Source organism: Typopeltis vanoorti, chromosome 8, assembly GCF_054136105.1.
Source record: "Typopeltis vanoorti isolate ZY-2024b chromosome 8, IOZ_Tvanoo_1.0, whole genome shotgun sequence".
NCBI classification, from domain to species: Eukaryota; Metazoa; Arthropoda; class Arachnida; order Uropygi; family Thelyphonidae; genus Typopeltis; species Typopeltis vanoorti.
Window position 1 is genome coordinate 59632738 of NC_143556.1, and position 26865 is coordinate 59659602.

Below are 26865 nucleotides of genomic sequence, written 5' to 3' on the forward strand. Positions count from 1 at the left end.
TTATGCTTGGTGAGAATATATTGTTGGAAGTAAAGGAAATAAGAGATCTGGGGGTGATAGTGGATAAGGATCTAAAATTTCGGGAACACATCACCAAAATTGTGAAGACAACACAAAGACTTCTAGGAATGATGCGGAGGACACTGACGTGTAGAAGTAGGGAGATTCTTGTTCCATTTTATAAGGCTTTGATTAGGCCACACCTGGACTGTTGTGCTCAGATTTGGTCACCTGGTTTTCAGAAGGATGAAGAGATGTTATGTTGGAATGGGTCCAAAGGCGACTGACTAAGGTAGTTTCTGACCTCGGGAATGTCGATTATGAGGAAAGATTGAAAAGATGTAATTTGCAGAGTCTAGTGGAGAGAAAGGAAGAGGGGAGATATGATAGAGACCTACAAGTTTGTAAGGGGTTGTTATAGGATCAATGGTGGAGAAGTTCTACAGAGAATAGTTGGAGATCAGGGGAGAACCAGAGGTCATCCCTGGAAACTGTATAAAGAGGGTGTGAGTAGGGGAGTGAGAGGCAGGTTTTTTTCGTGCAGAGTTGTGAGTGATTGGAATGCCTTGCCTGAGAGCGTGGTGTCTGCAAGGAGTTTGAATGTGTTTAAGACACGGTATGATGAGACGTGTGTAAGATAAAAGGACCTCCTAGATGAGTCTTTGACTCCATGAGGTCTTGTTTAATAATAATAATAATTATAGGCCAGTTTGTGTGTCATCAGTAGTTATTAAGGTCTTGGAGAAATTAGTGAGGGATTATATACAGATTTGGGCAGATGAAGGTAATGTTATCTGTGAGAATCAACATGGATTTGTTAAGGAACACTCTTCTTTAGTAATATGATTGTCTTTTATAATAAAGTGACAAAAGCAGTTGATGAAGGAAAAGCATACACTGCCATTTTTTTGGATTTTGCAAAGGCGTTTGACAGGGTGCCACATGATAAGTTGATATTTAAGTTGCAGCACATAGGTTTAAATGTCAGGTTAGTCAAATGGATTCAGAATTGGCTATATGATAGGTATCAGAGATTTGTGTATGGTGGGGCAATATGAAGAAGGTAGAAGGTTACAAGTGGGGTTCCATAGGGCTCAGTACTGTGACCTCTATTGTTCAACTTTTATATCAATGACTTGTCAATGGATTGCAAGGGGATATTCAGTTGTTTGCAGATGATGTGAAGCTGGGAAGAGTTATTAGTAATAGTGCAGATGTGGTGACCCTCAAGAAGATTTGAATAAACTAGACGGATGGGCAAATGAATGGGGTATCGGTTTAATGCAGCAAAATGTAAAGTCTTGAAGTTTGGGATACATCGATGGGAGACTGCATTCTCTATTGGAGTAGCTGTTCTAGAGGAAGTAGGGGAGACAAGAGATCTGGGTTGATGATTGATAGAAAACTGAAATTCAGGAGGCATATTCCAAAGGTGGTGAAAGTAGCCCAGCGAATGGCTGCAGTACTGAGAAGGATGCTGACCTGCAGAGATGGAGGAGTTACCATTCCATTATATAAGGCCCTGATCAGATCACATTTAGACTGTTTTTCTCAGATTAGGTTCCCAGTATTTAAAGGGGATAAATTAACCGTGGAAAGGGTGTAGAGGCAGATGACAAAGATGGTATCAGGACTACAATATTAGTTATGAAGACAGGCTGAGGGAATGTGGACTGCAGAATTTGGTAGATAAAAAAAGGAGAGGTGATATGATGAAGACTTCTTAAACTGTTGAGAGGCAGTTACGGGGTGGAGAAGCGGGAAGGAGCAATGACAAGGAACCATCCCTGGAAGTTACGAAAGGAAGCTGTGAGCAAGAAGGTGAGGAGTGGTTTCTTTGCATTGAGGGTGGTTGAACCGTGGAATGCATTGCGTGATAGAGTGGTCAGAGCAAGAATAGTCAATGAGTTCAAGCAGTAGTGTGATAGATTTTGTGTTTCATAGCCACCTCCCACGATGAGTCTCTTGACTCCATGGAGGCCTGAATAGTAATAATAATAATATTAATAATGCTTTTTTACCTTCCAATGACATATTGTTGGGAATAGATTGTATTCTGCTAAAAAGAGACTGAAATTGTGCAGAGGTGTAATTTCATTTTTGCTAGTGTCATCATTTTTATGTCGATTTTGTAAAATCTGAAATGTTGTTTGCGTTTAACCAGATGTAATTTAATTAGTTTCAGTTTAAATTCACAAAAAGATTTTATGTTCACATTCATAGAAAGGATTACATTTTCTTTTTGTTGTTGAATTTTAAACATGCTGTTATGTTAACTGTCAAGGTGTCTGTGTGTATGACTCTGGTATATTTGATACTGTGTATGTGTGGCATAATGTTTAGGGTCTCCCTTGATGAGTCTGAAGACTCCATGGAGTTTCCCATGTAATAATAACAATAACAGCACCCACTTTTTGAATTATGAACTCTAGACTTATTATTTTGGCTTGCCTAACTTTACCTCAACAGATAGTTTGAATGGAATATTCATAACCATAGCCACTTCCCAAGTCAGTACAACATGATCACTGTCACCAACCATAGGCAGAACATTCACGTGTTTAACTAAAATCCCCTCTGACACTGTAATCAGATTTAACTCTATTTGACTTCGAGTTTCTTGTATCACATGCTGTTTGAAGAAATTGTGTCAAAACAGCTCAGTAAATTCAATTTCATTCTTCTAATGAGATTTCACTACTACCCAATCAATGTTTAGATAAATATAGTCACCCATGATAATTACTCATTTCTCATCTATCATGTTTATTTGGTAAACATGATAGATGAGAATGCATGATGAGATGTAACAACATCCCATCATGCATTTGATCTTGTTAGACTCCACTTCACACCAGATATCTTCAAACTCACTATCACCTGGAAAATTGTTGCCAGTATTGCAATCATAGCTTTCTAACCTAACTGGACTGAAATCATCTAACATCATTAATAGTACACAATTATTGATATCATTTTGTCAGAAAGGATGATCTGAATAACTAAACAAAATTGAATCCAATGGAGACTTTCTTGTATTCATTATAAACGCTCCTTCAAAGAAAAATTGGAATGAATTTATTAATTTTTGAAATGGTTCCAAGTTGCTGGTCTGTTGCATAAACATTATCTGCTAAATTGTCAGATAGCATAGAATAGATTGTGGATTGAAATGCCACTGCAGTTCTGGGTATTTGTGAATGTAAGGTGGGAAATGAATTTCACTGTCTGGTGTGAGACCACCACTGTCCTTACTGAAGACCTAAGGAGTTTGAAAAAGCTTGATGTTCTCTAGATAGTGTTTCTAGATTGTTGTCCCTTAAAGGTTTAGTGCCTTTAATGGATGGAATTAACAATAAATAAATAAATAAATAATTCTCTCTGACACTGTAATCAGATTTAACACTATTTGACCTCAAGTTTCTTGTATCACATGCTGTTTTGAGGAAATTGTGTCACAAGCTTGAAAATATACAATACTTTAGCAGTGCCCACATTATTATATGGCCATGAAATTTGAGCAATAAACAAACAAGATAAACAAAGAATAAAAACAAGTGAAATGAGATTTATGAGAAGAACTGCAAAATACACATTATTAGATCAAAAAAGGAACGAAGAAATTTGAAAAAAACTAAAAACAAAATCAATAGAAGAAAAACTAAACAATTATAAACAAAAATGGATTGAACATGTAAACTAAATGGCCAGCACCCGATATCCGAAACAAATACTAAAATATAAGCCAATTGGAAAGAGAAGACAGGGTAGACCTCAAAAAAGGATCTTGGATGGATAATGAAACCGGAACAGATCAATATGGTCTATACCCATAATTAGTGTTATGATGATGATAAATAAATAAAATCCATCTCTCTAGCCATAGTCATAGGATAACTCTAGATCTAAAACAAATCTAATAATTGCTTGTGCTTTGATGAAACTTGCCTAACAAGGAGACAGAAAAATATTAATTGTTTTTATTCTTCTGCATCTTGAAATTCAATAAAAATAAGAAGGAAAGTAAAATTCATATTATTATTATTATTATATGATCAGGGTCTTATACATTCCACGGTTCAACCACTCTCAATGAAAAGAAACCACTCCTCACCCTCCTGCTCACAGCTTCCCTTTGTAACTTCCAGGGATGGTCCCTTTGTCATCACTCCTTCCTGCCGTTCCACCAAGTGAAAGAACTCCCCAATGTTTACCCTGTAACTGCCTCTCAACAGTTTAAAAGTCTCAATCATATCACCTTTCCTTCTTCTATCCACTAAACTCTGCAGTCCTCATTCCCTCAGTCGATCCATGTAACTGACATTGTACAGTTACGAGGATCATAACTGTACAATGTCACACTTACCTCTGCACCCTTTCCACAGTTAATTTATCCCCTTCAAATCCTGGGGACCAAATTAGAGAACAATAGTCTTAGTATGGTCTGATCAGGGTCTTATACAACAGAATGATAACTCTTTTATCTCTGCAGGTCAGCACTCTTCTCAGTATTGCATCAATCCTCTGGATTACCTTCACCACCTTTGCAATATGCTCCCTGAATTTCAGTTTTCCATCTTGTCTCCTCTACTTTCTCCCGGACTGGTCCTCCAACGAGTATGCATCCTCCCATCGATGGACCCCAAACTTCAAGACTTGACATTTTGCTGCATTAAACTGATACCCCCATTTATTTGCCTATCCGTCTAGTTTATTCAAATCCTCTTGCAGATCTGCTACATCTGTACTATTACTGATAACCCTTCCCAGCTTCACATCATCTGCAAACAACTGAATATCCCCCCTTGCAATCCGTTGACAATGTCATTGATATAAAAGTTGAACAATACAGGTCACAGTACTGAGCCCTGTGGAACCCCACTTGTAACCTTCTGCCTCCTTGATATTGCCCCACCATACACAACTCTCTGATACCTATCAGACAGCCAATCTTGAATCTATTTGACTAACCCAACATTTAAACCTATGTGCTGCAACTTAAATATCAGCTTATCATGTAGCACTCTGTCAAACGCCTTTGCAAAATCCAAAAAAAAATGGCTGAGTATTCTTTTCCCTCATCAACTGCTCTTGTCACTTTATTATAAATGGTAATCATATTATGAAAGCAAGAGTGTCCCTTAACAAATCCATGTTGATTCTCACAGATAACATTACCCTCATCTGCCCAACGCTGTATATAGTCCCTCCATATAATTTCTCCAATACCTCAATAACTACTGATGACAGACTGAAGGTGTCTATAATTAGACACTTTCAGTCTGCTATTGCCCTTGTGCAGCAGCACTATCTGACCTTCCTTCCTTCCATTCCTAGGGTACCTTTACCACAGCCAGACTTTTATTGAAGAAGCAGGTCAACAGAGCTGTCAGCACATTTTCTCAAAACCCCGTGGTGAAATACCATGCAGTTCCCGCAGCTTTACTGATATCCAGAGTACTCAGTATTTGGAACATACTCTCCTCTTGCACCTCTAAACCCTGAACCTGCCCTATCCCTCAAGTATTAAAACTTCTTCTCCAGGATGAAATACTCCTGTAAATTGCTCATTGAACAACTCTACTATGTCCTCTGCATCAGTCACTCTATTCCCATTTTTATTCCACAATGTCATTCTTCCAGAATCATTTCTCCTCCTACTGGCCAGATAGCTAACAAATTCTGTAGGCTTTTCTTTGGATCTTAATGCCACTCTCTTCTCATATTTCAGTTTTACCTTCCTCACCATACTAGTCACTCTCCTGGCCTTCGTCTTATAGTCTTCATGTATCTGCCCTCCACCTCTCTCCTTATATCTCTTCCATAATCTCTTTTTCAACTGCAGTTCCTGTTTGATATTGTTTGTCATCCACTTTACACCAAATTGTGTCCTCTTCTTCACTTATGGAATGCAGCTTACTATTGCTGCTAACAAATATTGCTCAACAATTTCCCAAGCACTAATGATATCCTGGCCTTTCAATTCTGCTCTCCATGGAACTGCCCCTAGTTGATTCCTAAGACTATTATAATCACCTACCTTATAATTCCACATACCTTTCCTTTTCTTTGATACCTCTGAATGTCTGTTCATCTTCCAAGTCAAAACCACATGGTCACTCTCTCCAACTAGGGAGAGAGATGTCAGTTATAATCATTTCTTCTGATGCTATGACCAAATCCAATACTCTTGAGCCTCTTGTTCCCTCTATTACATGTTGCCTAAGTCATTTGTCCCTGAAGAAAATCTAGGACTTCCATCCCTTTATACTACATGCATTTTCCTCTTCCCAGCTTATACTGCTGCAGTTAAAATCTCCCATAACAATCATTCTTCTTGCACTTGCCAAACTCAACTGTTTAAACATTTCCTGGTCCCTCACCCTCTGTGCTCCTGGGTCTGTAGATCTACCCCACTGAATATCCTGTCTTGCCCACCTCTACCTCACACCATATGCTTTCAAAATCATTAGTGCCACTGCCTTCCAAAGTCTCCACTTTTAGAGGACATAGGTCACTTATCATAAGCAGTACTCCATTACGCTTTCCCTTCCTATCCTGCCGAAAAATGCTGTACCCAGCGACTTCTATTCCTGTTATTATATCCTCTTCTGTCAACCACGTCTCAGTGATCCCAATAATATTTGGCCAGGCTGCTGCTATCTGTGCCACCAATTCCATTCCCTTATTCCAGATACTCCTGGCATTAGTATAAAGCATATAAATGCCTTTGTTTCTATACCTATCGTTATCCCCTCTCGACCCCCACTGAACTCGGTGTTACCTGATGTCGTCCCCCTTCCCCCATGCAACCATTCCCACAAGAGGCCACCCCTGCTGCCATCCACACTGGGAATTCTAGTTTCCCTGCATTGAGAAAATATACTTATGCTCTTGCCAATACTGATCCTTTTCAATTCCCTGTGGTAAAATGTGGGTCGGTAACAGCTTTTATTAAATGTTTTGATCAATTGCTACTCACGGGAAGTTCTGTTTGTCTGCACAAGCCTTCTCAAACAACAGCAATTTTGTTCCTGAGAGATTGTCTTAGGACTGAAGTTATGCCTCTTAGTCAAAGCAGTGTCAGTTATTTTTCCACTGATTAAACACAGAGGATATATCACCTTTTGAGAAATCAATCAGCTCAGGTGTTTTCAAAATTGTGGCTCCAGTCAGATGGGCACCCACAATAAGCCCTTTATTGAACTCTGTAAGATCCTTTGTTTTTTCCCATTGTGATCAACACTATTGATGATTTCTGACCAGCAGCATTCTTAAATAGAACATGTTTTGATGCACATGACCCACTATTGTATAGATATTGTTACTTACTGTACTCATAGTTTATTTTCAGTTAGTTAGACTGATAAAGAATGCCTAAAAATGGTATGATGTCTGAGTTTATGTGGCTAAGAATTACTGATATATTGTAAAACTAGTTTAACTGAGATTCACATAAAAACAGGAATGGTGAAGAATGGAGATTACTGTTAATGATAGCATAAGACTTATTTCCACTTACAGTGGAAATGAATAAATAATTGCAACATATGTGATGCAAGGACTTTGAGGTTATATGATGTGCAAAATTAAAATAAATGAATTTTGGATTGATGGTAGACAAGGAACAAATAAATATAGAAGTCACACTACTAAAATTATGAGGATGATTCACTAACTTATGGCACTATTGAGGAGGTAAACATCAACATGTAGAAATAAAGAGATTATGGTTCTCTTCTGTTCTAATACTTGATCAGCCCACATATGGCTTACTGTTTGTAGATGTGGTCATCTCGTTTTCAAGAGGATGAAGATTGGAAAATAGAACATGGATTATGGTGTCTGGTTTTTTTTTTTTTTACAATGTTTGTTTGTACAGGCAGATTGAAAGAATTGATTGAGGATTAAGGACAGATTGAGGGAATGCTATTTGCAGATTCTAGTGAGTGAGAAGAAGTGGAGTAATATGACCAAAACAAATATGGTGAGTGACTATGCAAATACCAATAAGGCAAGTAAGTGTGAAAATGAACAAAAAATGTTGACATTCTACTGCAGTTAACAAATCAGAATGGTAGAGTTTTTATGAAATGTAAGGGTAGTTGTGATGGGCCTATGGGGCTACTGCACTATATGAACATTAATCCCAGAAACATTTTGAACAAGGAGGAGGAGGAGGAGTCTGGGACATTAGTTAGTTCTTCTTGGCTGAACATTATTGGTATTAATGAGACATGGCTGAAAGAAGATAGTGGGATAGAATGTGAGGGACATAGTATTTTCAGGGAGGATAGAGAGAAAATGATGGAAAGATGAGGGTTGCTGATGATGGCTGATGAACTTCAGCCAAAAAAAGTAGAAGCCAACTAGTAAGTTTATTGAGTGGAAGGTAAGTAATTATTATAGGGAGATTCAACTCTGTGAACCAAGAAAAGAGGAAAGGATATATTATTTATTATTATAATTCAGAATATCCACTGAGCCACTTTTTAGTGCTAGTTACTTGTCCTTTTGTTGAATAGCTATATTGCTAAAAATAATCATTGTTTAACACTCTTAATGTGCCATTTATATCAGAGACTTGCGAAAGATCCTTGAATACCCCATCAATCCAGCAATTTTCAAAACGTTTGAAACAGAATGTGTATGTGCATTTAAAGATTATGTCTCTTCTTACCCAAGCACAGGAGATTCTTGCTTCCTGTTCTTGGATATTCTTATTTTGTTAGATCTGTTCAGATATATTGGAGTACCTTAATCAAGAAACGAGACATTTCCTTGATTGCCTTCCAAATCTGTTTTGGGATCACTGACTGTGTTCCCAAACACTGATTTTGCACCAAAAATAGCATATCTGTTCCTGCTGCAGAGACGGGTGCCTCAGTAGTACTATATTCTATAAAATTTATTAAGATGACATTTAGGTAGGGAGATTCTTGCCATATAGTTTCAATCCAACATCAATATTATCGTGTGAGTGATTTTTTCAGCATTCTAGGACTACATATTAAGTTAAAGTTGTGCTTTACAGTATCAGAGATAGGACTGTAAATGCCTCTACAGGCTTCTCTAATTTTGTTGCTGTGCATAGTATCTCTGCTACAGATCAGGAAGCTTTTCCTGATACATGTCTTAAATCACCACATTTCGAAGTGGCTAAGAAACAATGAGAAAAATGACAAAGCATAGAACATATATAAAGTGATAGTATTATTTCTTTTTTGTTTTTTTACTGACACTTGAAACTTGAAAGGGCTTCTTTTTTTTTTTTTTTTTTTTTGTGCAGGAGAAGCGGTTCATTCCTGCAGAGATGCTGCAGACTGTTTGGTAACATATCTTGCATAGTATGCAGCATGGTCATCTAGGTGGCCTAAAGATTAGATAATCTGGAAATCCTGCTCCTGATAATTCATAATCCTCATGGTACTAAAAGGATTTTCAAATGATTAAATATCAACCCTTTACTTTAGAATGTATAGTTGATGAAAATCCTCCTCCATCAGTATCATGGTTCAGAAATAATGCAGTTATCAGATCTGAATATGGAGCTTTTTAAAGACATATCATGCTTCCAAGAAGTTGGGTGATGGTGATCTCACTTGGTGATAATAATCATCTGTCATGTAACGATATTCACAAATGTTGGTTCCCAACAGTGTAAATATGCTATTCATTCAGCATGTTGGAACAACAGTTGATTTAAAAAAAAATCAAAAATCAGCTAAAGCCTTTTTATTCCCGTATACGGGGAGTAGGCGAGGCCATTTAACCCTATCTAACTTTTGGAGACTGAGTGGGCAGTTCAATCTCCACTGGTACCAATCAGAGATAGAAGGCCCAAGGCTATCACTAATTAAGCGGTACACAGTGAAGAGAGACGGCTCAAATATATTTGAACCATCTCTCTTCACAATATATTTAATGTCTGAAATAATGTGGGTTCTATGGTCGATTTTCTTGAGTTTACGGGACGAAAAACCCGAGTTTCTGGGAGGAAAAACCTGCTTGCTCATGCCAGAGATCGACTAACTCGGGAACCGGTCGAAAAAAGGCTTAGAAAAATTTCCTCTAGTCACCGGCTAGAGGAAATTTTTCGAAACCAAGTTTTCCTTCGTGCGACCAAGCGCCGTGGTATGCAAACTCCACATCCACTGAGCTACACAGGCTTACACATTTGATTTACTATTTTGTAATTTATTTAATTGTGATAATTTTTGTTTCAGTTCCTCCGGTAATTCATAATCCTCATGGTACTAAAAAGGATCTTCGGGTGATTGAATATCAGCCCTTTACTTTAGAATGTATAGTTGATGGAAATCCTCCTCCATCGGTATCATGGTTCAGAAATAATGCAGTTATAGGACCTGAAGAAAATCCAAATGTTCAAGTGAGTATTAATCATATTTACTGAGATATTTATTCAAGTATATTAAAAAGATATGATTTAATATAATTTTAAATGTAATAATGCATTTAAAATTATATGATGGATTTTGTAAGACTGATCTGTGTCTCAACCATGATATTCCTACCATATTCTTGTAGAATTAAATATACATATGAGAGTGGTCTGAAACGTTCTCAGCCTAACAATGAAAAAACGAATTTATAATTTCAAAATTATTTTTATTTTTCAACATAATCTCCCTTAAGACTAATACATTTATTCCAGCAATGCTCCAGCGAAATTACCCCGTCCTTGTAGTGGTTCTCAGTAAGATCTGCAAAATACCCCTCTACAGCTGGAATCACCTCTTGATTCAAAGAAAAACGCTGACCAACGAGAAGAGTTTTAGTTTTGAGAAGAAATAGAAGTCAGAGGGAGCCAAATCTGGGTAATAGGGTGGATGTTCCAACAATTCATAGTGCAGATCCCTTAATTTTCCCATTGCCAAAACATATTTGTGGGCAGGTGTATTGTCCTGATGAAAGATGATTTTTTTCCTTCTGCAAACCGGGTCTTTTATTCTCATGAATATTTTCGTCTAGTCTGGTTAAAAGATCGGAATAATATTCTCCGGTTATTGTTTTACCCTTTTCAAGATAATTAATAAACCAAATGCCTATATCATCCCAAAACACCAATGCCATGACCTTTCCTGCTGATGGAACTGACTTTGTCTTCTTTGGGGCTCAACAACTGGCTTTTGTCCACTGTTTTGACTGCTGTTTGGATTCTGGTGTGTAATGGTGAATCCAAATCTCGTCTATAATAATAAATTGATGCCCAAAATCAGTTTTATTCTTGTTAAAACGTTCCAAGCACTGTTCAGAGATTTTCATGCCAGTGTGTTTTTGATCTGCTGTGAGCAAGCATGGTATCCATCTTGCGCAAAGCTTTTTCATTTGTAATTCTTCATGCAAAATATATCCTACACATTCTTTTGAAATGCCTATAGTCTCAGCGCTTTCATGCACGTTGACTTGCTGGTCATCCAATACCATACCATGAACTTGATCAATGATTTCTGGTGTTGTTACACTTTTTGGATGTCCTTTGCGTGGATCATCTTCAAAGCTGTTATGGCTCTGTTTAAACTCGGCAGCCCATTTCTTGATTGTCAATAATGAAGAAGAAGAGTGTCCATAAACTTTTATAAACTTCGAATTAATTTCTTTTTCCGTTAAACCTTCTTTTATAAAGAATTTTATAACCGCACGATACTCAAGTTTATCCATTTCATGGGATATACAGGCAACACTTTTGCTTCAGGCAGTTGTATAAAAACAGACTACTCGATAGAATGACTTGCAATTTTTTGTGGATGCTTATGACAGATGTACCAACTTGGAAAAAAAAATCTTGCCAATAGTGTTGCCATCTATGGTTGAGGATGAGAAGTTTTCAGACCACCCTCGTATATTAATTATTATTATTTCTTGACATCTGGAAGCAGTCCAAAGACTCATCGAGGCAGGGCCTCTATTCTACAGTGCTTTGTTTCCACCACTTAAACCTACCAAATACAGGGAACCACAATTACTAGACTTACCATAAAATTTTTATCAAACTGATACATTTTTGAGAGTTTGCTCAAAACAGAAAGTAACACCTTCTACGCTAAGTACTTATGATTCAAAAGGCTAAATAACAGAGTGGTTAATAAAAAACAACATTTCGTAGTAATAATTTTTAATTACTCTTAACTGACATAACTTATTATTAAAAAGTTATTAATATTTATCACTAGTGTGAACTTTCTTTAAAAATTCTTTGTTATTTTTAATCGTGTCAAAAAAATTCACTACAATTTAGTTCACTATTAAGTTTGCAGCGCAATACAGCTTTTACTGTTGATTCAGCCATTCTACCTCTTTCTTCAGACTATATGTTATTCATTATTGAGAATATCCTTTCAACAGATGAAGATGTGCCTGGCAGGCTGAAAATATAATTTGGAACAAGATTGGGCAATGAAATATTCTTTTCTTTGAAATGACTGAATAGTTGTATCCATTTTTCTTCGCAACTTGTATTTTTCAAAATGTCATAGTTTGCCGACCAAAAAGCTTTTGCAATCACCACTTCATCAAATAGTTCCTCCATGTTTATTGCATTATTTGCAAGAGTTTCATTAATTTTTTCACCTGAAGCTTCAATTTCTGACCAAGTTAGTGCATTGTTGTTTATCCAAGTAAAAGATTCTGCTCCACCAAAACTGTTTTCCCAAAGCTCAATGTAAGAAAGACATCGGCCATAAAATTTTGTAAACTCTTGTAGTATTGTATTAATATTAATATTTCCATTATTTTCCAGTATTCTAAAAAGCTTTTTTGCTTCTTGAGGTATAAATTTATTATCACACCTTTCCTCAAGATTTGTTTTTAATTTTCTAAGTTCAATGACAATATCTGTTGCACTAACTTTTGTACTTTCCATAATCAATAGATTTGTTAAATAATTTGAGTTGCCCATGCACAAACCACAAATACATTTCACCACAATCGTTATCAAAGAACTGTTTTATCATCACCGGACAGTGTTCTTATGAAATAAAATATGATTTCAGTCCCTCATAGATTTTAAGTATTCTGTCAATAGCTGGAAGTAGCGAAAGAAAACCAATGTTGCCATGTTGAAGAACCTTTTTATACTCTACATCTACAAATTCACAGAATGCTTTTAGTTGAGTGACTCAAACCACATAAATGTGGAAATATTTATAAATTTTGACTACTAAAGCTTCTATTTCAATAGGTAGAACATCAACTGCAGTTTGAAGATAGTTGTGAACGATGTGAACACCGCAACCAATGCCCACAATATTTCTTCCTAGTTCCTTCTTCAATCGACTGTAAATATTGTTTTCTCCTCTCTGTTTTACACCCCCCAAAATTGGTACTGCAGTTATCTCCACAAAATCCAATAATTTTTTTTTGTTATATTATGAGTTTTCATAACTGACATTAAATGGTTTGTCAGTATTTCTGCAGTTTCACCGGGAACTGATCGAAAGTCTAAAAGTTTAACTTTTACTCCACAATTTGGTGCAAAATACCACACAACATATGGCACAGTTTTAATTTCTTTCCTGTTGGAAGAATCAATTGATATCATCACAAAATTTGTTTTGTTTAAATCTTCACAAAGTTGCTGAAACAACAGTGGCTCAATCACATTAACAATGACAGCTTCACATTTTGTTCTACCCAGTCTAAACTTTGTTTCAAAAAGCTTTGATATCAATTTAGATGAACAATCAGCAGACTGAAAGTTGAGATTGTGAATAGCAACATGAAATGCAAAAGTTGCTTCTTTACCAGCTATTAAAAATTCTTTGTCACTTGGATCAGCACCTTTAAAATGGGACAATATCTTTGAGGAAGTTCCTGCCGCTGCTAGACTAGCCTTATGTTTCGCACATGTCAGGTGATTTTTGATGTTCGAACGCCCACCATGAGTCACAGAAAATTCTGAAGAGCACCGTTCACATTTCACTTCGTCAATATGACCACAAACGTTTTTCAAAATTGGATAATTGTTTTTTAATTCATCCATAAACACACAGTTTCTTTTTGGCATTTTGGGGTTAAATTAATTTAATGAAGTAAAAAAAAATCACAAACAACACGACGAAAAGAAACACCAACTCGCAATCTAAACTGAACTAAGATTGCGCATGCTCAACAATGACTTGTGACGCAGCGTACAGGCCAGAGTCAAAGTGGGGTATTCGTATTGCCTAATCGCCATTTTCTGAGGCTAGACTTTTTGTACTGCATATATATATTCTGCACTTCTAAATTTTTATCAAATAACTGGGATAAAATGACAAACTGGTCAGACGCTGGGACTTATGGTAAGCCTAGCAATTACCATCATCATCTACACCAATGGCATCTACTTCCCACCACCATCATAACTAATATTTTTTGTCTGTATATTGTGTGTATTTTCATGGCTAATTTGTGTGTATGTGGGATGAAAAATCTGAGTTTCTGAGAAAAAAAACCCTCCTACCTCCGTATAAGATCAGTTAACTCATCCTCAAATGAAAAAAAAAAAAAAAAACCATATAAAGAATCCTCTGTACACAACAAAAATCTAACTTTAGCCTTTTCCAATCAAAGGTGCAACATACCATCATTCTTCCAATTGTGCTACAGAGGCAGACCAGCCTGTTGATAATATCAATTTTTTTTGTGATGAATGTGATGGTGGAAATGTTTTATGTTAATAATCTGCTATAGAGTGATTATTATACATAATCACTCTATAGCAGATCTTCAATATTGACGTTTATTGAAGAAAAAATTCATCTAAAGATAATAATCCATCCATCTATTCGTTGGACATAAACAGATGCCTTATGGTCACTCAGATGCTCAGTGATATGTCACACCAGTCCTTACCAGGTGTCCCTGTTGTATGCTTTTCTGGAGGCTTCAACACTCTGAAGATCAGTTCCTCCAGACACATCATCCATCCATCTCATTGATGGTCTATTCGTCCTCTTTTTTCAGGAAATTTTACCTTCTATTACTGTTTTGAGAAGTCCTACTTCTATCCTTTCAATGAAGTCCAAGGTATATTTCGACTCTCTTCTGTCAATATCCTTAAGGAGCCTTGAAGTTCTCCTGATCCTTTCTAGCACCCATCCATTTTTCTGCCTTTCAGTTTATGATATCCTTAACAGCCTTTGTTACACAACATCTCAAAAGCAGCTATCCTTTTCTTATCAGGCTTCTTTAAGTTCCAAATCATCCAACATTTGCATCCACAATCCTCAACTTTGTTCATTTGGAGATATATCCATCCTTCCAGATTTTAGACAGGTCTCTGAATGTTTTCAGTCATTCTTAATCTTCTTATATCTTCTGAACAGCAATTGTTCACATTAGTAATGGATCCCAGGTACTCAAATTTGCTTAATTCTTTCTCCATTAAAATATACTTTTTATCAAGAGCTTCCCTGTCTGTATTTCCTTTAAGAACTATAATCCTTGTCTTGTTATGACTGAGTTGAAGTCCTCTGTTCTTACTGATCTAGTCAACTTTGTCAAGAATTTGTCCTAGTTCTTCCATTTATCAACCTGATCGTATATTGTAGAAAATCCATTATTTTCATTACTTCCCACAGTTTCATATGCTGAAAACAGTCAAAAGCTTTAGAATAGTCTAGGAAACATATTACCAGAGGGAGTCTGAATACTTTATTATTATTAGTAGTATTATTTTTAATACGTGACACCTCCAGGGAGTCCAAAGACTTATCGAGGGAGGGCACCTACTCTACAACTCTCTGTCTCCATCACTCAAATCCACCAACTACAACTAACTGCAACTATACCAATGGCATCTACCACCAATCACCACTAGTATTTCTACAGACAATCACAAACATCCATGCCCATGGCTGGATTCGAACCCGCAGCCTTTTCACTGGAAAGCGGATATGCTAACCACTCTACCAAACCAGGTGGCCTGCTTTTCCTGTTTGAGATTGGCGCACTCACCTTCAATTGACAAATTCCCATATAGAGATTCCCATCGTCACGACGAGGATCGAACTAGGCCTTTTCCAATTGAAGGGCACAACATACCGTTGTTCTTCCAATTGCGCTTCTATAGTCTGTCTAAGGCAAAGGATGTGATCTCTGGTCCCTTATCTTTCCTAAAACCTGCTTGTTTCTCAACTTTAGCATCAATCCTATTTAGAATGACCTTTAATAAAATCTTGCTTGCATGAGAGAATAAAACTAATAGTTCTATAATTCTTGCAATCCTTCATATCTTTCTTCTTATGTAGTGGGATGAAACCAACTTCTTCCAGTCTCTAGGCCATGATCCTGTCTCACATATCCTTGTAATCAATCTATGAAATACTCTTATCCTTTCATCCTCTGTAGCTTTAATTAACTCTGCTGGGATTCCATCTGCACCTAGGGCCTTATTGCTGTTAAGCTATTTAACTACTCTTTTAAACTCATATCTAAGTCGAGGAGGTTTCGAATCAAAAATTTGGAAAAATATATGGAAAAACACACAGTATTTTTCCATATGTTTTTGATTTCTAGTTATTCTGTTAGTACTGCTCCTTTCCTGTCTTTGATGACACTCAACTTGTGCTTTAGGTCACAAACTACACCAAACATCCTTTTATAATTGTGATTTCTCATCTGGAACTCTATCCATTCACATTTCTTAGTATGGGAATGCTAGAAGAGAGAATAGCAGTAGAGGAGAGGGAATGAGAGAGACCTATGGGAATGAAAGAAGAGGAGAGAATGGAAACAATAGGAGAGAGGGAATGGTAAGAGGTATAATGTATGGCGACTCAATGATCCGTGGTGTTCAAGATAGGATGCGTGAGGAGTGTTTGCCAGGAGGAACAATAGAAGGGGTGGCTATGGCAATTAAGAGAAGTGAAAGGGTGAATGAGATGATTGTGATGGTAGGAACGAATGACTTGAGTGGTAATGTAAGTCGGGCAGCGAGAGATATGAGATTTTTGCTTGAGGCTGTACGGAAGAAGACAGAGAGAGGAAACATAGTGTGCATGTTGCCTAGGTATGATAATGACGAGCTGAGCAGAAGAGCAGTAATATTGAATGACATAATAGCTGGAATGTGTGACAAGAGAGGACTGGTACATGTGGATGCTTGGAGTGCTTTTGAGGAAAGAGAGGAATTGTATGTGAGAGACCATTTACATTTGAATGAGGAAGGACGTAGGCATCTAGAGAGATTGCTGTTCTGAATGAGTCAGTGTGTCCCAGGGAGGATGATAGCAGGAGTGGCCTCTTATGGGAATGGATACTTGGGAGAAGGGAGACGACATCAGGTAACACTGAGCCCAGTGGAGTCTAGAGGGGGGATAATGCTGGGTATAGCAACAATGGCATTTATATGCTTTATACTAATGCCAGGAGTATCTGGAATAAGGGAGGGGAATTGGTGGCGCCGATAGCATCAGCTTGGCCAAAAATTATTGCGATCACTGAGACATGGTTGACAGAAGAGGATATAATAACAGGAATAGAAGTCGCTGGAATAGCATTTTTCGGCAGGATAGGAGGGGAAAGCATGGTGGTGGGGTACTGCTTATGATAAGTAATGACCTATGCCCTCTAAGAGTGGAGGCTTTGGAAGGAAGTGGGACAAATGATTTTGAGAGCATGTGGTGTGAGGTAGAGGTAGGCAAGACAGGATATTTAGTGGGGTGTTGCTACAGACTCAGGAACACAGAGAATGAGGACTGGGAGATGTTTAGACAGTTAAGTTTGGCAAGTGCAAGAAGAATGATTGTTACGGGAGATTTTAACTACAGTAGTATAAATTGGAGAGAGGAAGATGCATGTAGCAATAGGGGAATGGAATTTCTAGAATTCTTGAGGGACAAATGTCTTAGGCAACATGTAACAGAGGGAACAAGAGGTTCAAGAGATTTGGATTTGGTTATAGCATCAGAAGAGTTGACAATAACTGAGATGACATCTCTCCCACCAGTTGGAGAGAGTAACCATATGGTTTTGACTTGGAAAATCAATAGACATGTAGAAGTATCAAAGAGACTGGAACTTATGTGGAATTATAAAGCAGGTGATTATAATAGTCTTAGACGTCAACTTCGGGAAGTTTCATGGAGGGAGGAATTGGAAGCCCGGGATATCATTAGTGCATGGGAAGTTGTGAAAGAATATTTGTTAGCACCAATGGTAAGTTGTATACCACGATGAAGAAGAGGACACCATTTGGAGTAAAGTGGATGACAAACAATATTAAACAGGAATTGCATGCGAAAAAGAGGCTATGGAAGAGATATAAGGAGACAGGTGAAGAGAAGATGCATGAAGAGTATAAGACACAGGCCAGAAGAGTGACTAGTGTGGTAAGGAAAGTGAAACTAGAATATGAGAGGAGATTGGCCCTAAGATCCAAAGAAAATCCTAGGGAATTTTTTAGCTATGTGGCCGATAGGAGGAGAAATGATTGTGGAAGAATGATATTGTTGGATAAAAATGGGAATAGAGTGACTGATGCAGAGGACATAGTAGAAATGTTCAATGAACACTTTATTGGAGTATTTCATCCTAGAGGAGTCAGTTTTAATGCTGGAGGGATAGGGCAGGTTTGACGTTTAGAGGTACAGGAGGAGAGTGTGTTTCAGATATTGAGAACTCTGGATGTCAGTAAAGCTGTGGGACTAGATGGTATTTCACCATGGGTTTTGAGAGAATGTGCTCGGGAACTGACAGTGCCTTTAACCTGGCTTTTCACTGAATGTTATCTGTGAGAGTCAGCATAGATTTGTGAAAGGGCGCTCTTGTTTTAGCAATATGCTAGCTTTATAATAAAGTTACAAGTACGTTATATGAGGGAAACGCATATACTGCAATTTTCTTAGACAGCGAAGGCATTTGACAGGGTGCCATATGATAAGCTGATATTTAAATTGCAGCACATGGGTCTGGATGTCAGATTGGTCAACTTGATTCAGGATTGGCTGTCTGATAGGTATCAGAGAGTTGTGTATGGTGGAGCAGTTTCAAGGAGGCAGAGGGTTACAAGTGGGGTCTCACCCTGCTCAGTATTAGGACCTATATTTTTTATCCTTTATATCAAAGACATTGCCATTAGATTGCAAGGGGATAGTCAGTTGTTTGTGGATGATGCGAAGCTGGGAACGATTATTAATAATAGTGCAGATGTGGTAGCCCTGCAAGAGGATTTGAATAAGCTAGATAGGTGGGTAAAGAATGGGGGTTTTGGTTTAATGCAGCAAAATGTAAGGTCTTGAGTTTTGGGACACGTTGATGGGACGCTGCATACTCTATTGGAGGAGCTATACTGGAAGAAGAAGGGGCACTAAGAGATCTGGGGGTTGATGATTGATAGAAACCTGAAATTCAGGGGACATATTGCAAAGGTGGTGAAGGTAACACAGAGGATTGCTGCAATAATGAGAAGGATGCTGACCTGTAGAGAGATAAAAGAATTATCATTCCGTTGTATAAGACCCTGATCAGACCACATTTAGACTATTGTTCTCATATATGGTCCTCAGGATTTGAAGGGGATAAATTAACTGTGGAAAGAGTACAAAGACGGATAACAAAGATGGTTTCAGGACCGTGCAATTTTGGTTATGAGGATCGGCTGAGGGAATGTGGACTGCAGAGTTTGGTGGATAGAAGAAGGAGTGGTGATATGATTGAGACCTTTAAACTGTTGAGAGGTGGTTACAGGGTTGACACTTTAGAGTTCTTATGCTTGGTTGAACAGCGGGAAGGAGTGATGACAAGAGGCCATCCCTGGAAGTTACGAAGGAAGGTGTGAGCAAGAGGGTGAGGAGTGGTTTCTTTGCATGGAGGATGGTTGAACCGTGGAATGCATTGCCTGATGGAGTGGTGAGAGCGAGATCGGTCAATGAGTTTAAGGAGTGGTATGATAGACTTTGTGTTTCTTCGGGGGGGGGCTCCCCTCGATGAGTCTTGACAGACTTTATGTTCTTAGGAAGGACCTCCCATGATGAGTCTTTTCACTCTATGGAGGCCTGAATAATAATAATAATAATAATAATAATAATAATGAAATATAATAATTTATTTAGCTAATTAGACTTTTAAGCCACTATTTCACCTTAATCATCAATGTAATGTTTTATCTGCTATCAATGTATAGCAGATAAAAATATGAGACATATATATAGGCATACCAGAAAGGCAGATGTAGACTCTATGTTTGCTTTCCTACTGGTGCCTTGGAGATGTCTTAATGACCAAGCCGAAATGTTGGCTTAAGAATGTAATTACCTACATGAATTGTTTATTATTATTATTGTTATTATTATCACCCAAGACACCATGGAGTCAAAGACTCATCTAGGAGGTCCTTTTATCATATACACAGCTCATCATACTGTTAGTGTGGTGTCTGCAGAGAATTTGAGTGTGCTTTAAACACACTCAAATTCTCTGCAGACACCACACTCTCAGGCAAGTTGTTCCAACCATTCACAACTCTGTTATGCACTTTCCAGGTATGATCTTTGGTTCTCCCATGATCTCCCACTGTTTTCTGTAGAACCTTGATCCAATAACAACCCCCTTACTAACTTGTAGGTCTCTATCATATCTCCCCTCTTCCTCCTATTCAATAGACTCTGTAAATTGCATTTTTTCAATCTTTCCTCATATTTGACATTCCAGAGATGGGAAACTACCTTAGTCAGTCACCTCTGGATCAATTCAAACATCTCTTTGTCCTTTTGAAAATTAGGTGACCAAATCTGGCACAGTAGTACATGTGAGGCTTAATCAAAGCCTTATACAGTGGAACAAGAATCTCCCTACTTCTACAAGTCAGTGTCCTCTGCATCATTCTCAGAAGTCTTTGTGTTGTCTTCACAATTTTGGCAATGTGTCCCCTGAATATCAGATCCTTATCCACTATCACCCCAAGATCTGTTATTTCCTCCACCTCCGACAATATATCCCCGCCAAGCATAAATTCTGCATCCCATCTTTGTTTTCCAAATTTTAAAACCTTACATTTTGCAACTTTCAACTCGCATCCCCATTCCTGTGCCCAATCACTTAATTTATTCAAGTATTTTTGTATGACCATAACATTATCTCTACCCTTTGTAGTTCTTCCCAAATTTGCATCAACTGGAAACAACTGAATATCCCCATGAAAATCTTTACCAATATCATTAACATACAGGTTAAACAGTAATGGCTCTAAAACAAATGTCTAAGTCACACCACTAGTGACTCTCTTCTTCTAGGATGTTGCTTCCTCCATACACAACTAGTTGATAACTATCAACTCCAATCCGGTGCACTAGTCTAAAATCCAATCCCATCCACTCTGGTTTGACAATTACTTATCATGCAATGATCTATCAAAAGCCTTTGCAAACTCTAAGTATATTCTATATCCCATCTTTGTTTCAAAAAATTTTAAAAACCTTACATTTTGCAACATTCAACTCACATAATCTTCACAATTCATCCCAACTTTGCATCTTTGCAAACACTGAATAACTCCATCCAATTCTTCGCTAATATCATTAATATACAAGTAAAATAGTAATGGCCCTAAAACAGACCCCTGAGGTATACCACTAGTGACTTTCCTCTTTCGGGATATTGCTCTCCCCCCATACACAACTTTCTGATACCTGTCAAATAGGCAGTTCCAATCCTATGCACTAGTCTAATATCCAACCCCCATCTGCTCGAGTTTGACTATCAACTTATCATGTGGTAATCTATCAAAAGCCTTTGTGAAATCTAAGTATATTACTGCATATCCCTCTCCACTGTCGAAGGAAACCGTCACCTATTGTAATAAGTAACATTGTAACATTGCCTCTAATAGATAGTTCTTGAAAATCCCCCGAGCTGCATTGATCTCCTTTCCAGCCAACTCCTCATTCCATGCTACACCAGCAAGAGGTCTCCTGTCCTTCTCATAATCATCAGCCTTGTAGTTCCACATATGCTCTTTTCTCACAGAGATCCTCACATTGCTGGCAATCACCCAGGTAATCACTTCATGGTCACTCTCAATAATTGGTGGGTGATTGGACACCTCATTTATTATTACATCCTCTGATGAGTTGATAAAATCAAAGATCCTCAATCATCATGTGCTCTGTTACATACTGTCTGAGGTAGTTGTCCCTCAAAAACTCAAAAAACTCATTTTTTTGCTTCCAGTTGCTATCTGATCATCCCAGTCTATATTGCCATAATTAAAATTGCCCAAAATTATCACCCTTTTCTTATTTTCTTGGCTAATTTGATTATACATTTCATAGTCACTACCATCCACATTATCAGGTCTGTAACATATTCTAATCAAGTATTTCATTCTAATCACCTCTATCTCACACTATACTGCCTCATAACCACTGTCACTATTTCCCTCTTGCATCTCTACTTTGTATCTACTTAACTCTTTCTCTATCATCAATAGCACTCTTCCTCTTTTCTTACTCTTTCTATCCTCATGAATCATATCATGCCATACCTTTCCATCTCTAATCCTTTCAGGATGTTGTCCTCATCTAATCATGTCTCACTTATTCCTATAATTTTTGGGTGAACTGACTCAATTAATGCACCCATTTCATCTGTCTTGTTTCTTACACTTCTAGCATTTGTATACAAACAGCAGCTCATTCCTGTATCTACAGCTAGTTCCACTGATACCACTCATTTGATGTGATTTCTCCTTGCTCAAATGAAGCCTTTTCTTTTCTGCTTTTTCATTTTAGAACCCTCTTCAAATTCAATTGTTTCCTCTTGATCCCAGACTGACTGTGTACACATGCATTCACATCCTCTTGGAGCATCCGCCTTTTTCACGCTGTGTTACCCTGTCCACCCTGAGTCTCGCCATTTCCCTGTATGTTTTGCACATCCATTCTCTCATTTTCTATACTCATGCCACTCACTTCCTCATTCATAACCACCTCTTCAATCTCTCCTGTCTTACTCTCCCACTCTTCCACATCGCTTCCCACTTGATCAGATTCTTTCTCTGTATTCCCTTCTCTATCTTCCAGCAGCAAGTTCTCCAAGTGGCTCAGACACTAAAAAACCACTCAAATGCTGTCTACTCTTATATAGTTCACTTTGTCCTTCAAACTCATTCCACACATTAACAAACTTCACTCCTTTCTCCTCACACATTTCAGCTAACATATCATTCATAATCCTTGCTCTCTGCCTCATCTCACCACTGTCATATTGGTTCATTTTTATCTTTAGGTGTTTTTTTTTTTATTGCATGTTATTAGTAAATGCATAATGACAATATATTAATGCATAAGTTTGTGCTATAAATTATTTAAATGGCAGTTTAAGATTCTTAACACTTACAAAAAATGATAGCTGAATTACTGAATAGCTTTTGTAGCTCTTATACTTCGAGCTACAAAAAAACGTTATTGAGAACATTATTACATTTAGTTTATAAAGCAATGAAATAGCCATGAGTTATTATCAAAAGTAATATGAAGCAGAGTCAGGTAGGGCCTGTGCAATGAAATGTCAAGTCATTATTGCACTGTAATGTATGTATTCTCTCTCTCTCTCTCTGCAATAGCATTTGGTACATTCTAGGCTCTTGTGTTATTGGCCTAAAGTCCTTCAGGAGCTTTAGGCCAATAACACCATCTCCAGCAAGAGCATACAAAATGAAAATAAATAAACTATCAAGAAAGGCCCATTCATGTTGCCAGTATGTTGGTTTATGTAAATTCATTCAGTGCTTGTAAACTCACCATTTTATGCTTGTTTTAAAATATATAGAATAAAAATAGTAAAAAAAGAAAAAGTTTAAAATAAGGAGAGTTTTAACTGGGTAATGAGAATAAGCTTCTTTGCTGGAGAGTGATTGGTGAGGGGAATGCCTTGCCTGTATGTTTGGTGAATGTGGAATCTATGAACGGGTTTTTTAGCATGGTTCCATGATCATTTTGATTGGGAGAGTATGCAACTCACACTATGAGTGCTTTGATTCTTTGGAGGTCAGATGATAGTAATCATAATAATCAAAGTATGAGATTTTTTTCTCTCTCTTCTTATCAAATCCCTTCCTTATTCATCTCCCTATCCTGTGTCTCTTCTACCTATGTAAGAATATCCTCTCATCCATTGTATGGTTTCGTTATATATTTCATACCTCATTTGATTTCTGCTGCTAAGAGCTGTGGTTTCATAGCTAACTTTCTAAAATCTACATACTGTTCTGTCCAAGCTTAATGTATGATATAGCCTGATAACAATTAGATTTCATTAGATTCATTGTAGGAGGTTCATTCAGCTGACTACTTATCCGTCATACTGAATCTTAAGATCTTTGAGAGTCCCGCATTAACAGCATATTCTGGTAACACATTCCATTCACTGACAATTCTCAATGCAAAAAAATCTACTCCTCATATCTCTCTTCATCATACTCTTACATAACTTCTAGAGATGGTTCTGGTTCTGCTCCTCTCACCTTTGACTCTTTTTATTATCCCCCTCTGGATTAATCTGATAAAATCTCCTTACTAACTTTAATGTCTTTATCATATCATCCATTTTTCTCCTATTTACAAAACTCTGCAATTCACATTTCTTTAACTTGTCTCTCTCTCTCTTTTCATAGCCAGCATTGCAGAGTCCTAATATTGTCTTAGTCAGTCTTCTCAGATGATTATAATAATGATAATAATAATAATCAAAGGATGTTTTTTTTCTCCCTTCTTATCACACCCCTTCCTTATTCACCTCCATATCTTGTTTCTCTTCTACTTATGTAAAAAAATCCTCTCATCGAAGATTTCATACCTCATTTGATTTCATAGCTAACTTTTATAGAATAAGTTCTGTTATCCTAATTGTTACATGTTCATTACTCCATAATCTGTACTAGTTTTGATATTTTTGTAAGACAGCTTTCAAACCTCTGCTCAGTGGTCTATTTGTTAATCTCTTGTCTATTTCCAGAACTTTTCTTTTCTAATTTCAGCAGAAGACAGCATTTGGGAATAAGGAAAATAAATTTGGGTTCTTAAGAGGCAACTGTCGTAGTCTGTATATAATGGAGGATGCTTGAGGATCAGGAGTTGTAGATCTGATAATTTTATTAAAGCATATGAGTTTAGTATCACATTTCTTTCTAGTTGGTAAGAGTCATTATGAAGTGATCGCTCTCCCCAACTTTTCATAATCACCAAAGGCTGACAATTAGATGTCAAATGGATGAATGAAGGGATTACTCATGCATTCTGAAAGGTGTGGTGAAGGCAGCACAAGATGATTGTTGGTAATAATCAGTTACATGAAATATATAATGAGCAGGAAAGGAAGGCAGCACGAGATGAATGTTGGTAATAATCAGTTACACAAAGTATATAAAGAGCAGGAAAGGAAGGCAGCTTAGTAGGTAAGGTGGGATTACAGATGTGTTGTATGAGCAGAAATTAGCAAAATCAAGAATCCTAGAAAAATAGTAGGATTTTTTATATGTGGCAAGATGATGTTAATGTATGAATGTAATAGGGTTAGTAACTGATGTAGACGATATACATGAGGTATTCAGTGAATAGCTTCATCCTTAGTGTGAAATCAGATGAAGATCAAGTATTGAAGAAATGAGAGAAGACTTACTGGGAACAAACAAGAGGTATATGAGGAGTTAAGCATGCTTGATGTCATTAAGACAAGAAGACTCAATGACATATTCCCATGTATCTTAAGGTATTAATGTTGCAGGGAGTTAGTGTCATTCTTGACTTCCCTGTTCAACAATAAGTTTTGTAACAGCACATGTCCCAAAGGAATAGAAGGAACGTAAAATTGCTCTACTTTACAAAGGTGGTGATAAGGCTGGCTACAAATTATAGGCCAGTCTGTTTATTTGAAGTTTTAGTTAAGGTATTGGAGAATTTGGTGAGAGCTATTATAGAAATATCTGTTAATAATAGCAGCATTTACTGCGATTATCAGCATGGGTTTGTTAAAGATGGGTCATGTTTTACCAACTTACTTGTGTATTATAATAAATTGTAAAATGTAGTAGACGAGGAAAATGCTTATACAATGGTATACTTAAATTTTGCAAAGGCTTTTGATAGATTGCCACACAAGTTGGTAACTAAACTGGAGCAGATGGGATTGGATGGTAGATTAATGAGTTCTATAGATGACTGGCTATCAAATTGGTATGAGCAAATTGTGTATTATTACTGTTATTATTAACATCTGATCTCCATGAAGTCAGAGACTCATTGTTGGAGGTACACACTGTTGCACACAGTGCTCATCCAAACTGATTCATTGTGTCTACATTCACAACACACTCAAGCATAAGCATTGCATTCCACTCACCAACCACTCTCCATGCAAAGAACCTTCTCCTCACTCCTCTACTCACACTCTGCTTATACAGTTTCCAGCGATGACCTCTTGTTCTACCTTCCTCTCCCATTCTATGAAAAATCTCTTCCATCAATGAGATAACAAACCTTGACTAGCTTATATGTCTCAATCATATCTCCTCCCCACCTTTCTACTGTTCAGGAGGTTTTGCAAATTACATTCTCTCAATCTGTATGTGTACTCCACATTCCAAAAGACCACTGACCACCTTTGTGAACCTTCTCTGGGCTTTTTCCAACATATCCTCATCACTACGAAAACCCAGTGACCAAATCTATGCAATAATCCATATGAGGCTTGATTGAAACCTCATACAATGGCATCATAACCTCTCTATTTTTGCACATCAGGGTGCTCTGCATCGTTGAGACGTCTCCATTATCTGACTTATGAAATGTAAACCCTGAATTCAGGTCCTTGTCCACCATCACTTCTAGATCTCTCATCTCCTCTACTTCCTTTCAAGTTTCCCCA

General features: G+C 37.4%; 1 protein-coding gene across 1 annotated transcript in view; it reads left to right on the forward strand.

The window, feature by feature from the left end:
* LOC150104025 (hemicentin-1-like) overlaps positions 1-26865 on the forward strand; it is a 427367-nt gene that overhangs the window by 365682 nt on the left and 34820 nt on the right. The window contains exon 16 of the mRNA XM_090396384.1: positions 10227-10390. Within this exon, the coding sequence (XP_090252510.1) occupies positions 10227-10390 (164 nt within the window). The remainder of the gene's footprint in view (positions 1-10226; positions 10391-26865) is intronic.